The sequence below is a fragment of the Zophobas morio genome, unplaced genomic scaffold, assembly GCF_036711695.1.
Source record: "Zophobas morio isolate AGI-343-1 ecotype UQ-CSIRO unplaced genomic scaffold, CSIRO_AGI_Zmor_V1 ptg000014l, whole genome shotgun sequence".
Lineage (NCBI taxonomy): Eukaryota > Metazoa > Arthropoda > Insecta > Coleoptera > Tenebrionidae > Zophobas > Zophobas morio.
This window is the reverse complement of record NW_026972119.1, coordinates 7,336,653-7,360,778: the sequence shown is the minus strand read 5'-3', so window position 1 is coordinate 7,360,778 and position 24,126 is coordinate 7,336,653. Positions and strand designations below refer to the sequence as shown.

The 24,126-nt window shown below is 33.4% G+C and overlaps 3 protein-coding genes and 1 long non-coding RNA gene across 6 annotated transcripts in view; 2 read left to right on the top strand and 2 right to left on the bottom strand.

Moving 5' to 3' along the window:
• Positions 1–814: 814 nt before the first annotated feature.
• Positions 815–6,341, top strand: LOC135129247 (Fanconi anemia group I protein homolog). Its single transcript, XM_064056398.1, has 17 exons — positions 815–1,006; positions 1,067–1,350; positions 1,408–1,575; positions 1,634–1,869; positions 1,923–2,262; positions 2,317–2,540; positions 2,979–3,180; positions 3,231–3,496; positions 3,564–3,724; positions 3,770–3,922; positions 3,975–4,345; positions 4,395–4,720; positions 4,776–4,969; positions 5,038–5,208; positions 5,260–5,434; positions 5,484–5,700; positions 5,756–6,341. Exons 1-17 carry the CDS (start codon positions 917–919, stop codon positions 6,201–6,203), a joined length of 4,026 nt encoding a protein of 1,341 aa, XP_063912468.1. The 5' UTR covers positions 815–916; the 3' UTR covers positions 6,204–6,341.
• Positions 6,342–8,135: 1,794 nt separating this feature from the next.
• LOC135129245 (uncharacterized) lies at positions 8,136–10,052 on the bottom strand. The gene is made up of 3 exons (XR_010280534.1): positions 9,513–10,052; positions 9,359–9,453; positions 8,136–8,321 (listed from the first exon to the last, which is right to left on the bottom strand). It is a non-coding gene; the product is annotated as an uncharacterized LOC135129245 (long non-coding RNA).
• Positions 10,053–17,140: 7,088 nt separating this feature from the next.
• Positions 17,141–18,075, bottom strand: LOC135129241 (U4/U6.U5 small nuclear ribonucleoprotein 27 kDa protein). Its single transcript, XM_064056394.1, has 2 exons — positions 17,974–18,075; positions 17,141–17,903 (listed from the first exon to the last, which is right to left on the bottom strand). The coding sequence occupies exon 2, from the start codon at positions 17,895–17,897 to the stop codon at positions 17,409–17,411; it is 489 nt and encodes a 162-aa protein (XP_063912464.1). The 5' UTR covers positions 17,898–17,903; positions 17,974–18,075; the 3' UTR covers positions 17,141–17,408.
• Positions 18,076–18,135: 60 nt separating this feature from the next.
• Hts (hu li tai shao) overlaps positions 18,136–24,126 on the top strand; it is a 67,545-nt gene continuing 61,554 nt past the window's right edge. For 2 of the 3 annotated variants that reach the window (XM_064056392.1, XM_064056391.1), the window contains exon 1: positions 18,149–18,486. The gene's annotated coding sequence lies outside the window, so the exon portion shown is untranslated. Of the gene's footprint in view, positions 18,487–24,126 lie in introns of all 3 variants that reach the window. The other variant, XM_064056393.1, reaches the window with a different exon arrangement.

Sequence of the window (24,126 nt, the reverse complement as noted above, 5' to 3'; positions counted from 1 at the left end):
AATCAGCACGCCGGGATATCCCTGAATTTTTTCAGAATTTTTAGGAAACTTTTTCAAAAATGAAATTTTTCTCATGCAAATTTTCGACGATTTTCTAAATTTAACCAAATACTTTCTCTTGTAGATTTCGGGTCCCATTTCTCCGATTACTTCATCTTTTTTTCCAGAATTAATTAATTAATTCAGTGCATTGAAATATCCCAATTTTTAAAAATTTCAAAATATTTCATACAACATATGCAGAAAGATCTTGCGTCATTTTTGGAAGTAGATGCGTGTTTTCAAGTTCAGTTCGGATTGCAGAGTTTTTGTTCGGATTAAAGAGGCATCGACTTCAAATAGCCTCTGTTTGGATTACTGGATGTTCAGATAATCGTGAGTTCGGAATATAAAGGTTGTACTGTATTTACAAAATGAAATACGATTTCAAAATTTTGAAATTGGTCAAAATAAAGTACCTCGGTCGTATGTCAGAGGGGGGGCAACTGCACCCATTGCCGCCCCTGGATCCGCACCTGAGTACTTGTGATTTATCATTCCATTAATATTTTTTGGATTTGCGTATACAGGGATACTCTAAAAAAATTATTGTAAGTATTTCAGGAGCAAGGGAAGTTCTGTCAAAACAACTTTCGATCAATTTGTTTTTTAATTATACATGTTTAATTTTGTTTTCTAATAAATATTCTCTATTTACATGAAAAAGAAACGAATCTGTTATGGGATATTTTTCGATGTGTCCACCTTTTAAAAAACGACGTAAACACCGGCCCCTTAAATATACCACGAGTGACGTCATCACACTGGTCAATGGCTAAAACGTGCACCGACTTGTTCGGAATCGTAAACATAACAACAAGCGTACATAACCTGTAATTTGAAGTTTTTGGCGGTTTAGTGTAAAAATGCAATAATAATGTCTCTCGAAGAAAAAATACGCACTTTAGGCCAAAAGCGCGACACTGACGGTCTTGAAGAATATGTATCCAGTGTTTCCGTAAATGAGGCAAGTAATTAATGAATTCTACCTGATTCGACTGTCTTAACATAAACTATTTAACTACAGCTACTAAATCTAGTTGAGGCAAGAGTAACAACTGCTAATTTTACTTACACATGGAATTACATTCTACAAGGGTTCACAGACGATTCTAATTCTCATAAAAAGCGTTTCGAAGTAGTGATGAAACTTGTTAAGGAACTAGAACAAACAGATTTTTCAGGCTCTCATTGTAACGCCCTCATTCGTCGCACCTGTATGGAATTGTCAAAATTTAAAACCGAGCATTTGTTGAAATTGTGTGATTTTTGCACTGAGTGTTTGCAGTCTCAAAGAGTGTCGCAAATGAGGTAAGTTGATGACTATATTTATGGCAAGAATTGACATTATTTAAATTCGTTTGTAAGTTGGAAGGAATTACTGCCCGAGTTATTGAATATAATTAGTGAAAAGGAACATGTAAATTTTAATGATGAAGAAATGAGTGGAAGTGAATATAAACATCAAGCCATTAATTCTATTTGTACACTGCAGTGGTTTCCAAATCATGTTACAGCTTTGGCGGAAATGTTCATGTATGAAGAAAGTTCAATGATTTTGTCAATATGTTACCTACTCATGATTTACTTTTAGTGATATGTCACTAACAAAAGAAGAGCATCAGCAAGTTGTTAACAAATTAGGGAGGTATTTAGAAAAATTGACCCCACAAGAAATTCCCCCGTTTGTGTACCAGTTGTTAAAATTGTGTAAGCAAAATAACAGTAGAATAGTATTTATGAAATTGCAGCAATACTTTGGATTAAGATATGATAGTGTTTGTAATCAGCTCAATAGCAATTCTGACAGTACTGATATAGATGCAATTGGTATTATTTTACAAAACTGAACTTAGCTTTTTATTCTATGGATATAATTCTAGAAAATACATCTGGTCAAGATACAGTGGAAGCAGAAGGTACAGTCCTCTTCCACATTCACACATCAGCATCTCTAGGCCAAGAATGCATAAAAGATTATCTATCATTCTTAAAAAACATGTTAAGATCCCCTGAATTTATCATACATCCCTTTCAACTCGGCGTTTTGTTAACAATTTCTACCGTTTCACATTATGAAGAGAAAGTGTTTGAAATGATTAGATCTTGCATCTCCAGAACTTACCATGAAGAACAGAAGAAAAATGCGTCTGCTTGGTTTAGAGACATGGTGCCAAACAGCTGTAAAATTGAGAATGTTTTCAATCAAGTTATTAACGCCAGGTTTTTTCTATTTTTTTCTGCAAAGATTTTCATTTTTATTTGTTTTTATTTTAGTGCGGAAGACCGAGATTTAATTCTTCAAGCGCTTGTTAATTTTGCTTTTGTGCTGTTGGGTGTGGGGTCAGCACTTGGTAGAGATCCTATTGCTGAAAAACAGTGGCAACTAGGAAACATGATTTTGTTTAAAATTATTAAAAGAAAAAGACATACAGCTTCTGTGATAGTGGAACAGCTTAGTAATAGAATAGTTACCGAAAATACAGTTACTCAGTATATTGGTAAGAAAAAAATCGCCAATGTGGATGACGAGCAGCAGTTAGAGTATGACGAAAGTTTTAGTGTATTTACGACTTTGACTGCGATTTGATTTGCGCTTGATTACTGCATCCCAGTGTGACAGACTTGTAAAAATTACCGCATAAGCGCACTAAAGCTTTCTAAGAACTGTTTTTTTTTTTCCAAGAATCAAAGTAAATAAATCCGAAATTATATTAATCTAGTGGCGGTTTTACGCATTCAAAATGGTAGACATTATTCAAAAGATACTATTTTAGCGTACAAAGAACACTGTATACTTGAAAATAATTTTAATGTATATATTCAGAAAACCACACAACTTGAGAACTCACCCTGTATATACATATATGTAACTATAAAAATATTGTGCTTTGCTTATCTCTTAGTATACATAGAAACTTTACAAGCCAACTTTTCAGAGTGTTTGTATATGTTAAGCAAAAACTTGACCCTTCTAATGCTGGAAAATAAGAGTTTGATCATATCGTTGATGGAAGGGCTGCTACAGATGCCAGGAAACAATGCAAAACAACTATTAGATGCCATTATTCCTCTTACTAAAGTTTCACCTACAATACGAGATCATTTTATTCTTCTTTTGAGAAAAGCGTTATATTCAAGGTTACTGTGCTTATTTTTAGCCACTAACAACGTTAATTGCATTTCTTTAGATCCACTGAAACCCGTCAGGTCGCAGTGATTGGATTTTTAAAATTACTGACCAATTTAAAAATATCTGACTTAGCTGCGCTAAGTCAAACCAGTTCAACCGGATCTTATTCTTCTGGACATTCTCTGTTTACTCAGATTTCAATGAGCAGAGCTTCTCAGAGTACACCTAGTACTTTTAGTAACGAAGCTCTGTGCTTGGAAGTTTTGAGTATATTAAAACGGTGCTTTATGCAGCAGGCGGAAGTCAGAGTTCAACTTTACGCTGGTAAGCCATTCTGCAACTTTATTATGTTTTATTTATGCAAAAAACGTGAACTACTTTTTAATTTAAGGCTTCTACAGCGCTGTTTGCTTAAATCCAGAACTAGGAATTCCTGTATTGGAAATGATTTGGATGCACTTTCGCGACTTTTATGTTATTGATGAAGAAACTCTGCCTCCTTTGAAGTTTGATAAAATCACAGTTACTAGAGACGTCACAGTTCTTTTACAGGTGTGTTTCAATAATTCGGCGTCCTATTTTTCATAAACGTTCTAGGAACCTCTGGGAAAATTAATTTATACAGTTGGACTTATTGTAACAAACGTTGCCAAAACCGATCATGAAAACGCCATTGTAGAAAGGTTTACGGACATTTTGGAGTCACTTTGTTCTAGAATGAACAAGTGTGAACTAGTACACTTTGAACTGGTAACTATAAACGCACGATCTGGTAACCGTAACTTGAACTTTGTCGCTACAGGATGATGGTACTGATTTAACAGACATTATGCCTGAAGCACAACAAAAACTTTTGATTTTAAAAGAAGCTATGAGTGTATATGAAGCTCTAATCGGGTATAAGGTGTATTCATGGGAACTCGAGTCAGATAATAACGGCAAACAAATTAACGGTTTATTCCAAGGTTATTCTAGATTATTACATTTCTTTAAAAACTTAGGCAAACCGAAAAAAGCAGACAAAAGGAAAAAAGACGCTAATAAAACAACACAACAAACTGCAAATAACACCACAATACGAAAAGATGGCCAAAAGTCGTCTAAAAGTTTAAAGGTACCACAGACTGTCCTAGACTTTCAAGTGATGACTAAAATCATGAACTTACTTCATGAGTACGTTATCAGTGTTAATAATATCGCATCAGTAATTGTTAATTTTAAGACCTATGGTTTCTTGGACCACAATTGCTCAATCAAATGTCCTTAAAACAAAACGAGAAATCCACCAACACATGATGCAAGCAACGATCAATATAGTTACTGCAGTTAAAAACAAAAAAATCATTGAAGTGCAAACAGCAAAGATGACTTATGGTCATATTTGCGATATTGCAGTGATATTATATGAACGAATAATTAAACGATTGGTTGAATTTATAGATTTTGATTGTACTACAGCAGTATTGGCAGTTGAGTGTTTTTTGTTGATTTTGAATATCGTGAATAACAATTTTAAAAGCAATTTTCAAGCCTTCTTAAGCAAAGTTGGTAAGTGTTTATTGTTTTTGTTACTTCATGTTAAAAATAAAAAATACATTAATAGGGGGCAAAGACGCAAGTGAAAATCTTGTGTCTCATTTAACTGAGTTTGTAAAAACGTACGAGAAACTTCTTGACATGGATGAAGAAGAAGTTTCTGAAGATCCCGAAATTAAAAAAATGTCGTTAATTGTAATAAACACACTTAGCTTTTTAGCTCATCAGATTCCTACCAATAACAATGCTCTAGCTATACAGGTAATAATATACTGGAATGCTATGAAATACTTGTAAAAAATAAAACTATATTATTAAACTACTTCTAGACGACGGAATGGTTAAATAATTTCGCTGTCAATAATAACGTTAATAGTAGACAGAGCGCTCAAGGATTTATTAATTTATTACTTGACAGTCATATAAAATTTAAAGTGAGTTTAACTCTCTTTGAACACATATCCATCAGAGTCGGTGATGTAACGGGCGTTATTGATGATGTAAGCAATGTTGTTTAGTTTTCTACAAAATCGCTGAACATTGTTTTATAGGAAGAACATACTGTGGAAGAATTTAAAGTGATTAACGAATTAACTGTCAACAATGTTTTTTTATCACTGTGTAACGTAATCAAATCGGTACTGGAAGATACAGAGTGGATTATAGCACGTTTAAAAGCTGAATACAGTATGATTAATTATTTGGGTGAAGAAAGCCTAGAAAGAAGTACTGGCTTAATGTATTACTTTTTCAAAAATATATTAACATTTTTCAGGGAAAGAAAATTTAAAAAATCGTGAACGAGGTGTTTGCTGTCAGTTGTGCTTTATTGTAACCATTTTGACAAACCTTAGTAACTGTACAGTTCCCACTGGTAGTTTATCTGAAGCTACTTTAAAAAACTTATCATTGTTGTACTGCACATTGAGTGCTTTAGCCAAATATTTTATCTTGCGATCGTCAAAAATCAATCCAGTTTTCCAGGCAGCAAGGTGTTTGTTTTCTTTCAATATTTACAATAAAAATTCTAACACAGCACGATTTCAGGTTTGAAAGACTGGTGAAATTAGCTGGAAAACAACTGGCACCTGTCGTGTACAAGCTAATAACGTATATTGAAGAAAGTCAGAAACGAAGTACAGACCCATCACAAAAGAATAAAAAGAAGAATATTGACACTTCAACGCTTAAGAGTCGAGTGTTGAAGGAAACCCGTCTGATTCCGAAAGTTATTTATGAACTGGAGCAGTTCAGTAAATTTGTAATGCAGTTATCAAAGAAAACTAAAGTTGACTTATCAAAGTTTGTTGGGCAAGGGACTGTTCGAGATTTTAGAATTATGCATTTGAAGGAAGTTTTGGAAAAAGTTGATGGTGCACCTACACAACCTACTCAAGAAAGTGATACTAGTCTAGTTGAAAACGAAGAGGATGAGGAGATACAAGATTGTTCACCGCCACCGGCTAAAAGGAGGAACGTTGAAATTGATGAATAAATAGTTGTGATACATATTTACAGTTTTACATCACTTGTTAAGCTTTTTTGATTTTTGATAATGTTTTGATATAAAAAATTTGTACATTTTCATTGTTGGTGTATTTTTTGAAAAAGGAGTTTAGAAGATACTATCAAGGTGTGAAGAAGATTCTTTGATTAAGACTGAAATCAAAAATTCGTTCAATTAGTTTTCGCTTTTTACTTGAATGTTTTTTTATCTCCTCCAGGAAGTTAATGACGTCACATAGAAGTTATTATATGTTTGTGTGTCTAGACCCACCGCGGTTTGTGCTTTGTTAATATATTTTTATTGTAAAGAACTGTTTAACAATATGTTTAAAAAATTAATGAATGATGTATCTAATCTGCCCAGAATCTCTACTGTTTATAACTAAGAATAATTTAAAGTCATCAGAAAAAAAAAACTTTTCTGATGATATAATGTCAACATCATTCATGAAAAGGAGAAAGAGCAGAAGACCCAATTTGGATCTTTGAGGCGTTCCAAATGTCGGTCTATTCACGTTCGAGCCAAAATTACCATATTTAACATGCTGTTCTCTGTTTAATAAGTAAAATTTAAAAGAGAGTTACAAAGAATCCGAAAAACGTCACCTAAAATATGAATCAACACAAAATGATTTTTTTGATGAAATTCATTTTCTTTTCAATGGCTCCGAAAATACATTGAGTGAAACATGTCACATTAGTCGTAGTTGAACGCTGGTACATAAATCCATGTTGATCTGATAGTATATATGTAATATTTTATAGTATAATATCGATTCAAAGGTTTTGAAAAAGTTACTTAACAATGAAATGGGCCTTAAGCAGATTTAAAAGATGATGGAATTTAACTTTCTTGAAATTGTAACATTGGTCTTCTCTTAATTATTTACACAAAAATGTGGAGTCGTTGAGATGTTGAATGCTAAATTGACTGAAAATGCTAGATGGTAGCTATCTTCTACAAAGAAGGGAATTATTAAAATTAGACAAATCAGTAGTCTTCCGAAATTTCCCCAACGAGAAGATAAGAGGTATTTTGACAATTTTTAACAACAGTCAGTTCATTGGAAATGGTTTCATTATCTCAGGACAGAGTTTTTGCTCAATACTCACATTGATTCCCCCTAAATATTGAAAAAAGGAGATTTATTTCTGGTCTAAACAGACGTCTGTACGAAGATCACTAGAAAAAAAATAGAGGAGATTCTGATGAATCTTTGAGAAATATCAAAGGTTTGCAGACAAACTGGTAAATCAGGTTTATTAGGTGCAAGTCATTTTAGAATTTTCGGAGCGTCGCGTTGTCAGCGGGGCTATCAATTTGGATACTGTTAAGACGATTTTAGAGGAACGAAATAATCACTGTTCTTTAAGAAATTAAAAATTTGGTACCAATACCTAATTGAGCATTAATTATATCATCAGTTCATAAATATTAACTCAAATTGAATATTATAAATGAACTGAATCGTTAAATGTATCTGTAACTTGTAGTAAAAAGTGCAAAGTACCAGACAACCAAACTATCCAAGTGTTCTCGCGAAAGAACGGAAAGTACCCTCTAGATGCGAAAATAACGTAAACCCTTCTGGTGTCTCGATTTAAAAATTAAATTTAGTGTCAAAAAAACAGCCGCGAAACTTAATATTTTTCGGGAGAATGTTACCCACTTTTTGCGATAGCAATTTTACTTAGTTTTATTCAGCTAATGCGTATTCATTCATACTCGTAGTTTCGTTAATTAACGGATTTTCGGGAGATTATTTACTATGCCTAAATTCTCTACAATATAAATTTTAAATAGTTAGGTTAGCGTATTGCTTCAAATTCCTTTCCCACTTTCGCATTTTAAACTGTTTTTGTTTTAGTTTGCTCTCAAATTTCGTAGAAATTAATTAAATAAAAATCAGAAACGTTTAAGTACCTACTGTATTCATTTTATTTAAAACTATGAAATGTAAACACGATGACGCTATTCTAGCTCAGCGCCATTGTGCCTTGCGCGTCAACTCCTAAATTCATTCTGAAGAAAACGTCCCTTGTGCCTCGCCGTCCTCCTCTTCGGACGATGGTCTCAAAAAAAACTCAGTCTCAATGTCACCAGACCCTAAAACAACAAAGTGGAATAAATAAATATTATGAAATAAGCGATAGAAAAAAGTCACAAACTAAAGTTGTACGGTTTCTTAAGTAGTATACAGTAAAATTATTTTTGACAATATGTAAGTATAGAGTGTTTTTGTTTTTGAGCCATAGCACATATAACTTAGTTTTTCAAATAGAACATCCTATATATATTTTTAGATATTCTCATTAGCCTCTTCCTACGCTTTATAACCATAGTTTATTTTTAAAAGTACTATCCCTACACGTTCGTGCACTCTTATGATATATGTCTATCTTGAAAAGGAAGAAAATTTTGTAGTGTGGAAGAAAAAAAAAACAAAGTGCCTCTGTACCTACTAATGTGTTGTACATACAACAAATGAACGACACTACAACAAAAAAAAACAACCGAGTTCAGGGCGACAACAGCAAAAAAGATACATAAAAATATGGGTCGGAAATTTTCTCTTTGCTTTTTTTTATTGGTGTGCAAATGTTTTAAATCCCTATAAGAGAGAAGCTACGCAGTTACACAGTCACACCAACCAAGCGTGTATTTGAAATAACTCATACAAATCAAGTTCTTAAAGTGGAAGTCACTATTTTTGTTTTTTACGTGAACACGAAAATAGCGAAAACGCCCAATCTTCACTCGCTATCTCTATCTAATCAACAAGAACAACAAAGATGGCACATTGCCACCATCGCGTCGGTCGCCATCTGGCTCTACTCGGCGCGTCACTCGCTATTCCTCTCGAATCAGCAAGAAAAACAAAGACGGCAAAACGCTATTGTCGCGTCGATCGTCATCTTATCCTATGTAAAGCGTCACCCGCTAACCCTATCACCAGGTAAGTATACCCACCAATCTCGTCACCTAACCCACGATAATTCTAAATGCAACTCAACTTAATCCAGGTGCGCTTAAGTTAAATAGACACCCCTTCGTTCTTAACCCACTCTAATCCGAACTATACGACACAGAGCGGTACAAGGAAAAAAAAACGTAGTTCTAAGATGTATGATAGAAGTTCCTACCTATGAGAGTCACAGTCCTCGGGAAAGGTTCTCCATTTAACCCGTGTTAGCGTCTCTAGCGTCATATTTGAGCCATTCGTACAAAGTTTCCAGTACTGGGGATAAAAAATATGAGTCAGAATCTCCACAGAAAAATTTTCAATTAGATACTTACCACTTGAGATGTTTTTAAAACTTTGCAGCAAAGAGATGTTCGGTGTTTGATCAGCAAGAATCGTACAACGAGTTTCTCACAGGCCTGACTTTTTCTTTTCTTCCCCCGCTTCGCAATTCGCAAACACACCTCAAGCCCTTGGTACGATTTTGTACCACCCAACAGATGGAGTACTAAGTACCGTTTCAATAAAGTCACTAAAAATATATATCTAGTGACTTTACGTTCTAGTAGAGCCTCGTTCTTGAAATACTCCAAAGTAGGTTATTTCAAGTGAAAATAAAAAAAATGGTTTAAGTTTGCTTAGACAGAATTTCCCTCGCCCTTAAAGTACAATCAAACAAAAGACACAACATAAGCTTAAAAACTGAGTAAATTAGTAAAATTAAAAGACAACTGAACAAAGAACCATCGTTAACTCCTAAAAAACTGAAAACTTCAATTATTTATAACAGAATTCTTTTAATTTTGGCAAGATAAAACGGTATGCTCCTGTTTCTGCCTTCGCCGACAGGCTGTACCTATTTATGCAGGTATACGTTTCTGCCCCTAAGTATTCTTTAGCTGCGTAAATACAAGTGTCGGACGACGGTAGGAACAGAAATATACGAGATGGTATAGTTTTGCAACACCTTGTCAAAATTTAAATAATTCTATCTGCATCTGTTTTTGAAGATTTATGAATATCTTTATAAAATGTATCTTTTTAGAATGATACCAAATTTTAGTAATTTAAAGTAGTTTAATTTATTATTCCTTAACGTTGTTAGTCTGTGATTTTTTCTTTATAATGTATGATTTGTTTTGCATTAAAAAAAAAACAACCTGGAAAAAATTAATCTAAAGAATACTTAAATGTTATAAAATTATGCAAAATACGGAGCATATATTTATTAATATGTACGTTGTACTCTTTTTTGCTAAGAGAATGCGCTCATAGAACTTGGGAATTAAGTTTTGCTACACGCATATAATAAAAAATAAACTCTGCACCTTAAGCAAAGCTGAGTATTCAATACTTACCTAGTTACTATGATTATAGCATAGCATGTTTAAAAATATTTGTGGATATTAGTTTAGGATATTTTACACAAATGATTTTTCGCAAAACTTTTCAGGTAATTATGGTTACTGCTGAACGTAAGCTAGGAAAGTACTTACTGTTATCGAGTCCATGCGGCGCCTAGCTACTTTCATGATCTCTAAAGTACGAAAAAATAGGTCTCTCGTTTCCGTCTGTCTCTCTGTTGTCTGTCCAGATCACGGTGGTAGAAGTAAGGTGTGGAAACCTCATTCATAACTTTCCTCAAAATCATTGGTAGAAAACACAAATCGCGTGGTTTGGATTATATGTCATTATCTGTCCACACCGCAGCGACGTCTAGAGAGATCAGTTGAAATTAAGTAATAGAAAACTGTATTAAATCTTTGACATTTATACCAATGTCATTTATTACCCAATCACAAATGTCGAATCATCTACCAATCACACGATTCACACCAAAGACCAACCACAAACCGTAGTGCTGTGATTTATTTTCCCTCCAACGAATCTGTCACTTATTTCATTCATAAATACACGGACAAGTTGAAATGTTAATACATAGATGGACATACTGTGCTGCATACTATTTCGTAGTAAATAAGCCTACTGGGATGCGTGTTTTATTCAACAAATTGGAGCGGCTTGTTTCCACACCTTACTTCTACCACCGTGGTCCAGATTTTTATTAAGCAAATGATACTGGTTGAGCATCAAAAGTCATCAAGCAAAAACTAGAATAGGTGGACTTTAATGAGTTGCGCATGCTGATTCTAAATCTGCAATTAGTTTTTTCTAGCACGTCATATTAATTATCGAGATAATCGCCATGGTTCTAGAAATATGCATTCGAAATTTGAAAATATTCGAATCGGTACATTTTTGTCAAAAATGTGACCATCTCAAAGACGTGAAATTTCTGTATAATTAATTTATGGCTAACTGAGTAACTGATAACTGACTAATTGAATTGTATTTCCCTGGAGAGATGACAATTTTTTTTATTTTTCTGATTGTAAATATTTTGCAAAAACTATATGTGCTAGAAAAAATCTAAAAGCAAGTTCATAATCAGCAGAAGAAAATATATTAGGAAGTTTCATGTTGTAGACCAGTGTAATCTTGGACCGATTGTTGATAAATTTTAGATATATGTTATGAATATTCTATATATATATATAGTATATATAGATAGTAAAACGCACACCAAAATTTGTCTAATCATCACACCAACAACGTGACGATATCCCTCAAAATTTTGTAAACTTAAATTTCATAAATCCTCCTAATATACTTGTCTTTTATGAATCCGCCATGTTTTTGTTTATTATTATTATTATAGTTATTGTTTGAACACACTTCTTTTTTAGTCACATAATAATGTAGCCACGCAAACTTAGTTACCTAATCTAATAGTCCTGTGGTGACGAAGCCTACTTTGCACGTGAAAAATCTGTGGTTCGAATTTTTTCTTTATTAAATCAAGCATCTCATTTTCTCGAAAATGTAGGAATACGATAATGTTGTGCCCGTCATATTTAATAATAATTAAATAATTACTATCAAAGTAGCAACTCCTCATCCAAAATATGTAATATTCGGAGCGTTTTGTTTTACTGTGGCTTAATTAATTCATCAGTCCTCTCCTCTGTTTTGAGGAGACAAAATCAATCAAATTTAATTTTATGGTACCCAGTGGCGGCTCGTGACCTTTTAAAATGGGGAGGACACAATTTGATCAGAGAACATAGAGAAGCGTCATAGTTTAAATTAAATGACGGTTGAGGATTCCTCGACTTATGTTGGCAACAGTGTTTGTTTCTAACTAGGAATAAAATTAACTAAAAAAAATGTCATCATATTTTTAACGACGCGTTTTACTTTCGACAAATTGACCCTAGATTTACCAGAATATTACAAGCTGCTTACTGTTTCCTTCACTTTAATTCAGGTCACACGAATTACAGTTCGTCGTCTGATAACTTGTTTGATCTACAGACCAGAGCGCACTCCAGGCCAATGTCGACTCTAAGCGTTCGGAAACGATTTGATTTATAAGCTATGATCCGTGATCTGATACACATCCTAACCGGTTTCGACCATAATTTCTTGCTGTTTCAACTTTCGAATTATCAGTTTTTCGAAATTTTAGTTTGGGCACTTTTCAGTTTACTCCTAATTATTATTCAATTTTTGGATTTTAAATATTTCGACTTTTCAATTTTTGACTTTTATAAACTCTCTATTTGTCGATTTTTCAATTTTTTCAGGTTTTGATTTTTCAAATTCACTTTTTTGATTTTTCGATTTCTCAATTTTTCAATTTTTTAATTTCTCAGGTTTTGGACATTTCAGTTTTGGGATTTTTCAGTTTACTTATTATTCAATTTTTCGATCTTACGATTTTTCAGGTTCTTGATATTTCAATTTTTCGATTTTTTTAATGTTTCGGTATTTCGACTTCACTTTTTTGATTTTTCGATTTCTTAATTTTTCGATTCTTTAGATTCTCAGTTTTTGGATATGTAAGTTTAGGAATTTTTTAGTTTTTCGATTCGTCAGTTTTTTTTTTCATTTTACAGTTTTTCGATATTTCAGTATTGGAATTTTTCAATATTTCTGTTCTTCAACTTTTCCATTTTTGACTTCTGGATTTTTCGATGTGTCGACTGTTTACTTTTTCGATTTTTAAATTTTAGATTTCTCTATTTTTTCTTCTTAATCTTTCGATTTTTCGACTTCCTGGTTTTATATGTTCTGTTTTTCAATTTTTCGATTTCTTAAATTTTCATTCCCGATTTATCGAGATTTGATTGTTCAGGTTTTCCATTTATCAGTTTTTCAATTTTTTATTTCGGCCTATTTCGGTTTCTCAGTTTTTCCAGTTTTCCATTTTTTTCAACTTTTAACTTTTTGTTTGTCGATTTCTCTATTTTTCGATTTTTCGACTTCATCATTGATCTTTCAATCTCTCAATTTTTCAGTTTTTCGAATTTTTAAGTTTTTTGATTTCTCGATTCGTCGAGATTTGGATTTTTCGATATTTTGATTGTCAACTTCTCAATTTATAAATTGTTCAATTTTTAACTTTTCGATTTTGGCCTATTTCGGTTTCTCGAGTTATCCGATTTTTGAATTTTACATTTTTTCGATTTTCAGATGTTTCATTTTTCGATTTTCAGTTCTTCGATATTTCGATTTTTCAATGTTTCGGTTTTACGATTTTTTTAAGGTTTCGATTTTTAGATTATTAGATTTCTCGATTTTTCGATTATTTTAATTTTTCATTTTTTTTTCTCACAGTGTATCGAAAACAACCACAAAAATTGTCACTAAAAACATTTAAAAATTCATACAAAATAGAACACAGTGTTTCCAAAACATTTTCCCGATAAAAATCCATTGGGTTACTACGATTTCAACAATATTCTTAGTTTAAGGCGTTTTGCTAGTATAAAACACAAATAAAAAATTAATTCCTAGTTGAACAAAATATGGAAAATCATCCAAATATGTACCAAAAATATTCACTTTATCGTTATAAAAACCGACCAAACAACAGAGTCGACATTGGCCTGAGCGCGCTCTGGTCTGTAGATCAAACAAGTTCTCATGCGACGAGTTCTAGTGAAACAAGTTTTTTTATTGGTATCGGCTATTTAAATTTGGCGCTTGCCTTTGGCGGTTGAGGACTCCAATGTCAATAAGGGTGGTTTTGCAAAATCAGCCTGTATGTCGCATCTACATTAATCTATGATTTGATTGATGAGTTAAATATGAAGATATAAAACAGGCTGTTATTACCAATTAATAGACGAAATTGTGTGACGGAAATAAATACAAAAATACATTCAAGAAAAGTAAAAAAGTACTTGTCCGTATACCTTTGGTTTTAAATTGTTACTGAGGAGACACACAAACAAAACAATTTATTATTTTTTTCACACCACACATCTACAAAAATTTACCATACTTGGTATGTATATTAAAATATCTATAAAAGTCTCGTTTTGTCATGAAGACTTTTTTTTATTAATAAATCGGGGGTGGCACTACCTAAATTAAAAAAAAAAAAATTCCGTCGTAAAACAGAGGACGATGTTTTATTAAATATTCAACTGCATTCATTATTTTTATTTAAAATCAAACAATTTCACTCGCGCAGAATGAAAATGTAATCCCGCAACTGAGTTACTGGTTGTGGTCACTGTTCGAGCAGGACCGATTCCAGCTGAATACAGCGACTAGATGCATGGTTTTCATGGCAACGGTGTAAACAAAACGTCTAAATGAAGTATGATTTAACACAACATCTTTAGATGTACGTTTTGATACATTTTATACAAATGGAGATGATAAAAAAAATAGTTTTGATAATTATGACACAAATTATTTTCGAATAATTTTTTAAATATTGAAAATTACTATTTTGCCATCTCCAGTGTGTTTATAGACGTTGTCATTTTGGGGGACACGTGCCCTTGTGCCCCCTGGCACAGCCGCCCCTGATGTTAACACAAGTCAGTGACTATGTATTTAAACATCTTTACTCACTGCACAAGTGCATGCGGCCGCTGATGCATGTTATCTAAACATGCCAATAGTCGGAATTCCTTCCAAGCAGAGAGTACATTTTTTTCCGTTGGTTATCTGCTTTAAATATATTTCATATTGTTCACATTGCGTTCCCTTGGAATTTGCGCCCCCGTGGTGCAGGGGCTGCGGAGGATTATTTACGTTACTGGTTTAAATTTCTATTCTAGTTGGTCATGACGCGTACGTCAGCAGTGAAATTGAAACGGGTGACTTGCGGCTGACGTAGGCGTCATGGCCGACTAGAGCAGAAATTTGAAAAATCAAGCGATATTATTATCACACAAAAAGTTGATTGGACTGTGTTTCAGGAGCGAGGGAAATAATTTTTTTTTTTTCGACCAATTTTTTTCTGTTTTCATCTTTATGTAAATTACTGTTGACTTATAAGTCAGTTTGAGACAAATCATAACGCATTAAGTGTTTTTTTTTTTATAAAATGGCCCTACATTCAAATTTAACTGTTATTAATTCAGGTACAAAGTATGTTGTTTGCCTATAGTATACCAAAACGAAAAAAGTGTATCAGCCTAGAAACAATTTCATGTATGAATTATTGAATTAATTAAATAATTTCTCTTGTAAGATAAATCATAATGTTTAAGAGCTAAAGAAAAAAAAAGAGTTTTTTTCGACGTTTTATAAGTTGTTGAATCCGAGAATATCGGACTTATTAAACGCACAATCATTTTATTAAATAAAAATAATAGATAAGACAGTAACCAAAAATACAGACTGATAAAAAAGTCGCATTGAAATGTCAACGTATTGAAAAACATATCCCTGTATACGCGTATTATTATATATATTTGAAGTGGATTATGAGACAAGTATGCATCTTAAAGGTATGTTTTTTTTAATTTACAATGCAATATTGCAGCATTTTGTTTTATTTTTTAAATTATTCTTGCTTAATACTTTATTAAAATCGCTGCCAAGCTTTGTATTTCAAATTTGACGCCAATTGTGATGGAATCTAGCAAATGGGAGATACATATTTTTTTATTAAGGTCTAATAGAAAAAGTAAGTGGAGTAATTCAGAAACACAAGAGATATTTTTGGAAGTAGAAACTGATAATTAGGATTGTAAATTAGGCAACGAAAATGAATGTTCTGATGACACAGACTAAATTTTTCAATAATGTAATAATTTTAAAAATTCTATTTTTGTTCAACTTCTTTTATATACTTTTAATCTCGGATAAATTGCGGCTAAAAATCCAGATTTTTAACTAGATAAATGTCAAGGATCAATATTCAGCTATTAAAGCTATTTAGCAACACTACTACTAATACTATAGTTACTATAAATACCGAGTTAATATTAATGTTTGTGTTTTTTTTTTTGTCAGATTGGCAACATACTGAAATTCTGTGATGGCATACCTGATGTAAAATTGAAATTTGGGCACTAATTTTTCTTCTCATTTGTGTTTTTTTTAGGAGCAGCCATATCAAATTAACAACTGTGAACTGGCATACTAAGATTACTGCCAATCATTCAGAATTGCCACTCCAAAAATTTTCCGCAGTCATTAATTCTATCCATGTATAAACTTATATTCTGGTGAGGACTTGGCTAAGATCTTACAACAACCACTTTCAGAAAATAATAAGAATTATACAACCTAATTATTCTGTGTCTGTGTCTCTGTTGATACAGTCAACATTATTATTTGAGAAGACCATCAAGACCTGTTGTAATTTCTTCCAAATAAATGTATGAAAATAATTAATTCATTCTGATATTATAGCTAAAAGCGCGCACATAGTATAGGTGAAAGTAGACACTGTAGGAAATATGGCAATGAAATTTTATACCTGAACTCATTAAATTTCCATGTCTGTACTAAACACCTCTTTAAGAGAATCTTAATACTTTAACATTTTATGTTACAAAGAAGAGTCGACTAAATATAGTTCTACTAGTCGTTAGCAGGAAATTCTCTGAAATATCCAGATAACTGTGACGTTAAGAAATTAACAAGTGGATAAATATTAAATTGTGTATTTCTTACAAAAATTAGTCTTGATCGGACAATTTCTACAATCGTATCAAATCTGTTACGCTTATGATAAACTGGAAACTTAACTATATAAAAGTATATGGAGAACAACCCGTAAACACTTTACATTACCCATCAACAACAACGATGTATGTAAAACGTCAAACCATAAAACTTGAATATACACTTCATGAGGTATCCATTTCATCTAACCTGACAATTGAGGTAAGTAAAACCTGGTTGTTCACTCCCACTCACGCAACAAAGTCCAGAGGTCTATTAAAACCTCCCTTTCTATTCATGTACTGTCTATATTTCCTCTTCAAGATAACGTGAACGCCACCCACGTCATTCCCTTCGACCTTCTTCCCTTTCGTAGTATCAAAATTACAAAAACCCATCAACTTCATCATCTCTTGTTCATCCGCACTCTTCCCCTCCAAGTCTGCCGCCGTAACAACCGGTCTTTCAGGCTGCAAAGGTCTCGATTTTTTTTCCACCGATCTGGATCTGGACCTGGACCTAGTCAATGAACGTGAGTACCTACGGCGAACTTCTCTGTCGTGCGAATGCCGTCTTCGTTCCCTATCTCTGGACCTGTCCTTGGACCGCTTCCTCCTGTGTCGGTCTCTCTCTCTTTCCCGTTCCCGATCCCTATCTCTGTCCCTGTCCTTATCCCGGTCTCTCTCTCTGTCACGCCGTCTGGAGCCGTATGGCGATTTGGATCGACTGCGCCTACCCATACCTACCTAAAAAAAACAACAATGGATGAAAAAAAACCCTCCGAAAATATAACAACCACAAAAAACGCTTTTTTACCTGAGAAAGCAATAAACAAACGTTGACAAACGTCAAACTTTTTTGACAACTGTCAGATCGATACAGAAAAACGTCGATTTTAGTTATGATTTTTTACACTGAAGCGCTAGTGTTTCTAAATTTGACAGACTAGAGGCGACTTTGGGCCGTATGACAGTTGGTGTAAGGGCGTGTTTTGCGTGAGGTGGTCCCAGTAGCTTCGATGCGTATGATGGGTTGCGCCAGCGCATTGCCATTGGAGTTGGTTCGGTAGAAACTGCTGAGGGTACGCGAAACGAATTTCTAATTTTTAGTGAGCGACTTTGTTATTAAAGTGTCTGGAATCGACGATTATTGACTTAAATTAGCGAAACGACGCCCTTCAAGTCACCGCTTGGACCGCGTCAACGAAAATAATCGATGGGGCGTATGCTCGGCTGGCTCTAGTGTCATTAGTGTTACATAGAAACATTCACGCACTTCAAATAGTGATTTAAATAGCACCGGTCTTAATTTCTGCAGTCTAGAACAACGGTAAGTCCCATTTTTGCAGTAAGCCCTTTTGTGGTTGACTTGTCAAGTCTCAGGGGTGTGTCTTCACCTGTTCCGGTGGGGCGCCCCAGTGACTTTTGTCTCTTTCTCTAACCTAAGACAACTAAAAGTAGAACCGTTATTGTTTCCCACATTTGTGATTCATGCATTTCGCGTTCAAAGTTTAAAAAGAAGCGCTTGGTCACCGGTTAGCCGCCACTTATTTCAGCCGCCAGTCACACGAATGCTGTGTCCATTATCAAACCAGTATTATAGAGGATGATCTCATCTCCAATGAAAGTTGTTTATTATAATAAATGTGTAGTTCTCTACAACGGTGCACCTAGAGTAATTGGAAATTGTGTAATAATCCTCACGGGGCTTTGCCATCGACTTCTTTAACAATAATCGTCTCGTTCTATTCTTCGGATTCTTCGAACGTTAGTCACGCCGGCCGCATTATGTAAGATAATAATATGTAAACCGTGTGAAGTCGGAGAAAGAAGTACTTCTGGATCATTGTTTTTATCGGTTTCGTGGAAATGGGAGCGTTTACTTAAGAGCTCTTCACATTACTCAACGTTTAAATAAATAAGGTGCAACTTTCGATTAGATAGCTATCGAACATTATTCATTTGTTTGCTGTTGTGGCTTTGTGATAAGCGACAAAGTCGGAAAAATCGTCGAACGGTTCTTTTATCGGCGCGTTTCTGAGAACTAAGGTGAATGGTCGTTTTCAGTAATGATAAATAACCATTGTAGCAGGTTCATCAGTTTGTACCTCCAAACAATAACATCGTAATTTTAGTGTGGAAAAAAAGCGGTACGAATGTTCTGACTGGAATATGAATACTATACGAATCCAATAAGACTTGTCTACCTACTTGCGTCCATCTGCATTTTTAACATAACTCTATACATCAATTGGTTTATTAATTGAAGCATTCCAGTTGACGTTAACAACATAATAGATGATTCAATAAAGCGATCTGTCGTCAACCCGACTGGAATTCGGTAATGAACATCTAAATAATTGATATTTTTGTGCAGGGGTGGTCGGTTATCGGTTATCTGCGTACAGAGCAGCTGTAGGTTTTTCGTATGACGATAATTAATATTTGCATTATTTAACTGCTTGGTAAATAGAGGGAACATCAAATTTGATGGTGCATCATTTGGAATTTGTATCTTGTATGCATAGTATTGCATAGTGTATTCATTTTCACAAAATACATATTTTATCTTGAAGTTTCATCAACGCTAGCAATTAAATGACAGATGTAGCGGGAGAAAACAAATGTCACTAAAATAGATTGTTTTATTGGCGGCGAATGGCATAAACTTCACTTTCATATTTAATACATTAATGATTGAAGCAAATTTTTGTGGTGACCCTTCTAAATTATTGGCAGGAATGATGTTATACCATGTCAGTTCACTTTTGTAAATAAAGGGTACCTCAAATTTGATGGAACATCAATTATAATTTGTATCTTGTATGCTTAGTGTGTTTAATATTCAGAAAATATTTTATATTGAAGTTTCATCATTGCTAGCAATTAAGTTACAGAAGTTGCAAAAGAAAACAAATGTCAATAAACTAGATTGTTTTATTAGCGGCGAATGGCACGACTGCATAACCTTCAATTTCATATTTTCTGCAATATTTAATACCGGGTAACTATTATTGATGTGGTGGCAGCAATGATGTCATACTATGATTACTATGTCACTTCACAGTTGTCAATTTTAGCATGAGGGTGCCCAATATGCCATCAAAAAATATATAAAAAATGTTGCCAACCTGACAAAAAAAAATCACAAACATTCACAATAGCAATTCGGTATAATATACTGGAGTTTTGGGGTACTAATGTTCGTTTGCACCGTATTTTTAATCACGTGATTAAAAGTGGTGCAAACGGGCATAAGGCATTTATTACTTCCTTAGCAGCATTTTGTGGGTGTGAGGAGTGAGGGTGTGGTCATTGTACTGTTTTTTTTTTAATATGAGGAAATAAATACGTAATAAATACTTGACGCTAAAGTTTTTCTTGTAGCTCGAACCAAGAAAAATAAATACCCAGAGTCATTTTTGTTAAAATACTTTCGTTGTTTTTTATGTTTTAATTTTGAACAATTTACTTAAATACATGAGGTTTACAAAATCTCGTGGGACACGTTCATTGAATGTTTTTTTAATAATAATTTTCTCCAACCCGGAAGATCGTTTAAGAATTGTTTGGGTCGTAATTTGATGTATCTTGTCAGATTATTATGATCAGAAAATAGCATATGTGAAAATTATTCCTAGATTCCTAGACAGAACAAATAAGCCTGGTTTCTTAAAAAGTTATTAAATTTGGTTTTGCGAATTTTATTTTATTTTTTACTTCTCAAACTGCTTTCATATTTTCTCCATGTGTCATGACCCCAAGAGTACGAAAAAATGGGTCTCCAGTTTCCGTCTGTCTGTCCGTCCAGATTTTTCTTACAGATAATCTCCGAAACTAATAGACCGATTGTTGTCAAATTTTGTATGTATATTTGGAATATCATGTAAATGGTAAAACGTTAACCAAAATTTGTCGAATCATCCTCACCAATAACGCGAAGACGGTAGCTCAAAATTGTACACAGTAAATGGGTTTTAATTTGTATGAAAAACATATCCCTACACGTATAGTTTATGAATCCGTGTTGACTTTTTACCAGATACTTTACACTTTTTGGAAAAAAAATCATAATCATATAACAACATTTTGCGATTTAATTTGGAATTTGCAAAATCGAATGCTTTGAAATCTTGCAGACGTTTTAAAAGTTATTGTGTTAGCAAAATAAATAAATTAAAAATAAATTTTTAATCAAAATATATGGGTTCATCTCTCCCCAAAAATTGATGACGAATTAATTTTTTTAGAACTGCTTATATAGGTGCAATTTTGATTTATTTCCAAAAATCTGGATGTCTAGGAATCTAAGATAAACAATTAAGGGCGGTTCATAAACCACAAGCATAGAAATATGTTATTTTATAAAATTTAAATAACATTTACTATGCAAAATTTTGAGATGTCATCAAATTATTGGTGGGGATGGTCAGGTCAGAATAATAATAATAATAAACCTATACTTTTCATACTCTAGGAGGTCATGAAACGTCCAACAAATATGAAAATAGTCGTTTACCATTGAGTCATCTAAAATACCCTCTGCGTCGCCTGATATACAGGAATTATCGAAACATGCAACTTTAAGAATTGGGACTTTCCAAGTCGAAAGAAGCAAACAAAAATAGTTATAGGCTATTTATGGAGTGACGGGAAATACAAAACTCCTTTTTTGTATGTGCGTATTTATCAAAGACAGTTGAACCATCAGAATTGTGGGGACATTACTCGATGTTTGAAAGATACTTTGAATGTGAAACATGGCATCAGTATTACCATATTTAAAAAATAAATCTCACGGATGTCATCCTGAAAAGCGAAAGACGCCAACTAAAGAATAAATTAATCGGTTCCTTTTTGAAGCACCAGATAAGAAATATTTAATGGCGAAGGTAAAATAATTACTTTTCTACCTTCAAAAATGAAGCATAAATTATCGTCTGCTCAAAAAGCAGCCTGTTATGTAGATTTCTCAAATTTAAAAAAACAGACTGGGCATAGTTTTGGCGACTTCTCGCTTTCCAGTATTTGAAATTATATTCAGTTAAATTCATTAAAAGCACCTATCACCTAATTCAATGTTATTTTTCTGTTAATCCAAATAACCGGTAATCGTGGAGTTTGGTGAAAAAATAACATTTTTGTTTTGTATTAAGGAAACAACTATTTATGTATTGTAAACTATTCTATAAAAATCAACTTCAAACAATATTTTTTATAATTCTGCCATAAAACTCAAGTATTTCAAATAAAAAATCCTCTTCAAATGATTTAACCGCTTCACTTAAATGTAATCAGAGGTTGTATTCCGAGTTATGATTTTTATCAAGTGAATTGCGATATCAGTTTCTTGGAAGATGTTTGAAATTTAATGCGTTGAAGACCTGAAATCCCACATCGGGCACTTCACTAATTGTTAGGCCAAGCACGTTTGCATTAGAGCAGACTTTTGCAAAAATATAGCTACACGTAGCTTACGTGCTGGGAGTTAAAGCTCAAGGGTTATTCGTCAAGATTATTTCTTGAGAAAGCATGTTTTATAAAGTGAATGTGTGCGAGTATGTGCACTCTACCCCACTGTTTTCCAAATTAAAGTACATACTTCATTAACTTCACAAACAAATTAACAAAATGAATATGATAAAACTTTATGATGTTAAATAGCTATCCATTATCAGATGTACAATTGATGACAGAAGTGCAAATTTTGGTTGCCATACTATGACCTTAGACGCTGCAATTTAACTTGTTAATAAGATTTGAATCGTGTTCTGAATTCACCTAGAAATCCGGCTCTCCTGAACTTTCATTTTGAATGTCACGTTATTGTTATAAGACTTAAAGTGTTCTTCTCACACTACGTTACGCAACATTATTCACTGCAGTTGAACGATCGCAGTGGTTCGTTATTTTTATTTTTCTAGTACCTAGCCCATTTTTAAGTTGCATTCTTTGCTCGGTTCGATGTCTCGTTTTCACCTATGGGAATTTTTTTGTGCTGAGGAGGATTATACGTCACTACAAGTCTTCCATATGAACTCTCAGCTGGCGATAGAAGATTTCTGAATTCATCTTTCTTTTCAAATTCAAAGCAAACTTTAACTGATTCTTCTACGAACATACACTTTTGAACTGTTGTATCTCAAAATGCAGCTCCGCAGAAGAGCTGTTTATTCATATTCTATTACCAGCAGAATACAAACCCATAATTATGGAGTTATGGGATATAAATTTTAGTTCGACATTTATGCATTCGTGAATCTTGGCACAATCGAAACGAAAGTTTGGAGGTGATTTAGGTGCGACTTGAATGGTTGAAGGTATATTTTGCCTAATAACAAAAGTGTGTAATTGCGTTAATAACGTGCAAAAGGTGTCAGGTATTTATAACACCTACGAGCAAACTTGGAAAGTTAACACCTCACCTTGAAGTCACTAACACAAGTTAAAAGTGCTTTTATTTTTGCCACCTCGTTTGAAGTCTTATAGGACAAAAATTGCTAAAATTATTTATTTTGATAGTGAAAGAAGCCTCAACAGCTGGAGAGATATACTTGTAATGAAGATGTTGATAACATTGTTGTTGAAATCAAATGTGCATCAGTATTTGATAACTTAAAAAATGCTAAGCATTGATGTCAGTAATTAAAGTCCAAGATTAGATACAACGTCATTATTATGAACATGTATATTATACATGGACAATATTAAGTCCGAGTTGGAAAAGAAGCTCAATTTTTAAATCCATACATGGTGAGTCAATAGAGTATTTTTTACTCCTTTAAAATCAGAACGAACTGTAGCAATCGATAAATAATGTTGTTTGCATGTTAGAAACAGTTACGGATTGTGTGATTGTTTTTCGAACTTTTGTTCCACAGTTGCCTTGCCGTTTCGTCGGAACAGGAAGAGATGCGCAACTGTTGACTGATAGTGGTGATAGTAAGTGGTTGAAATTTTTAACAATGTT

Coding starts and splice junctions, on each gene's coding strand:
- LOC135129241 (XM_064056394.1), bottom strand. CDS start 17,897: ATGGGTAGGCGCAGTCGATCCAAATCGCCATACGGCTCCAGACGGCGT.
- LOC135129247 (XM_064056398.1), top strand. CDS start 917: ATGTCTCTCGAAGAAAAAATACGCACTTTAGGCCAAAAGCGCGACACT. Junction 3,181..3,230: donor AGAAAAGCGTTATATTCAAG/GTTACTGTGCTT, acceptor GCATTTCTTTAG/ATCCACTGAAACCCGTCAGG. Junction 3,497..3,563: donor CAGAGTTCAACTTTACGCTG/GTAAGCCATTCT, acceptor TTTTAATTTAAG/GCTTCTACAGCGCTGTTTGC.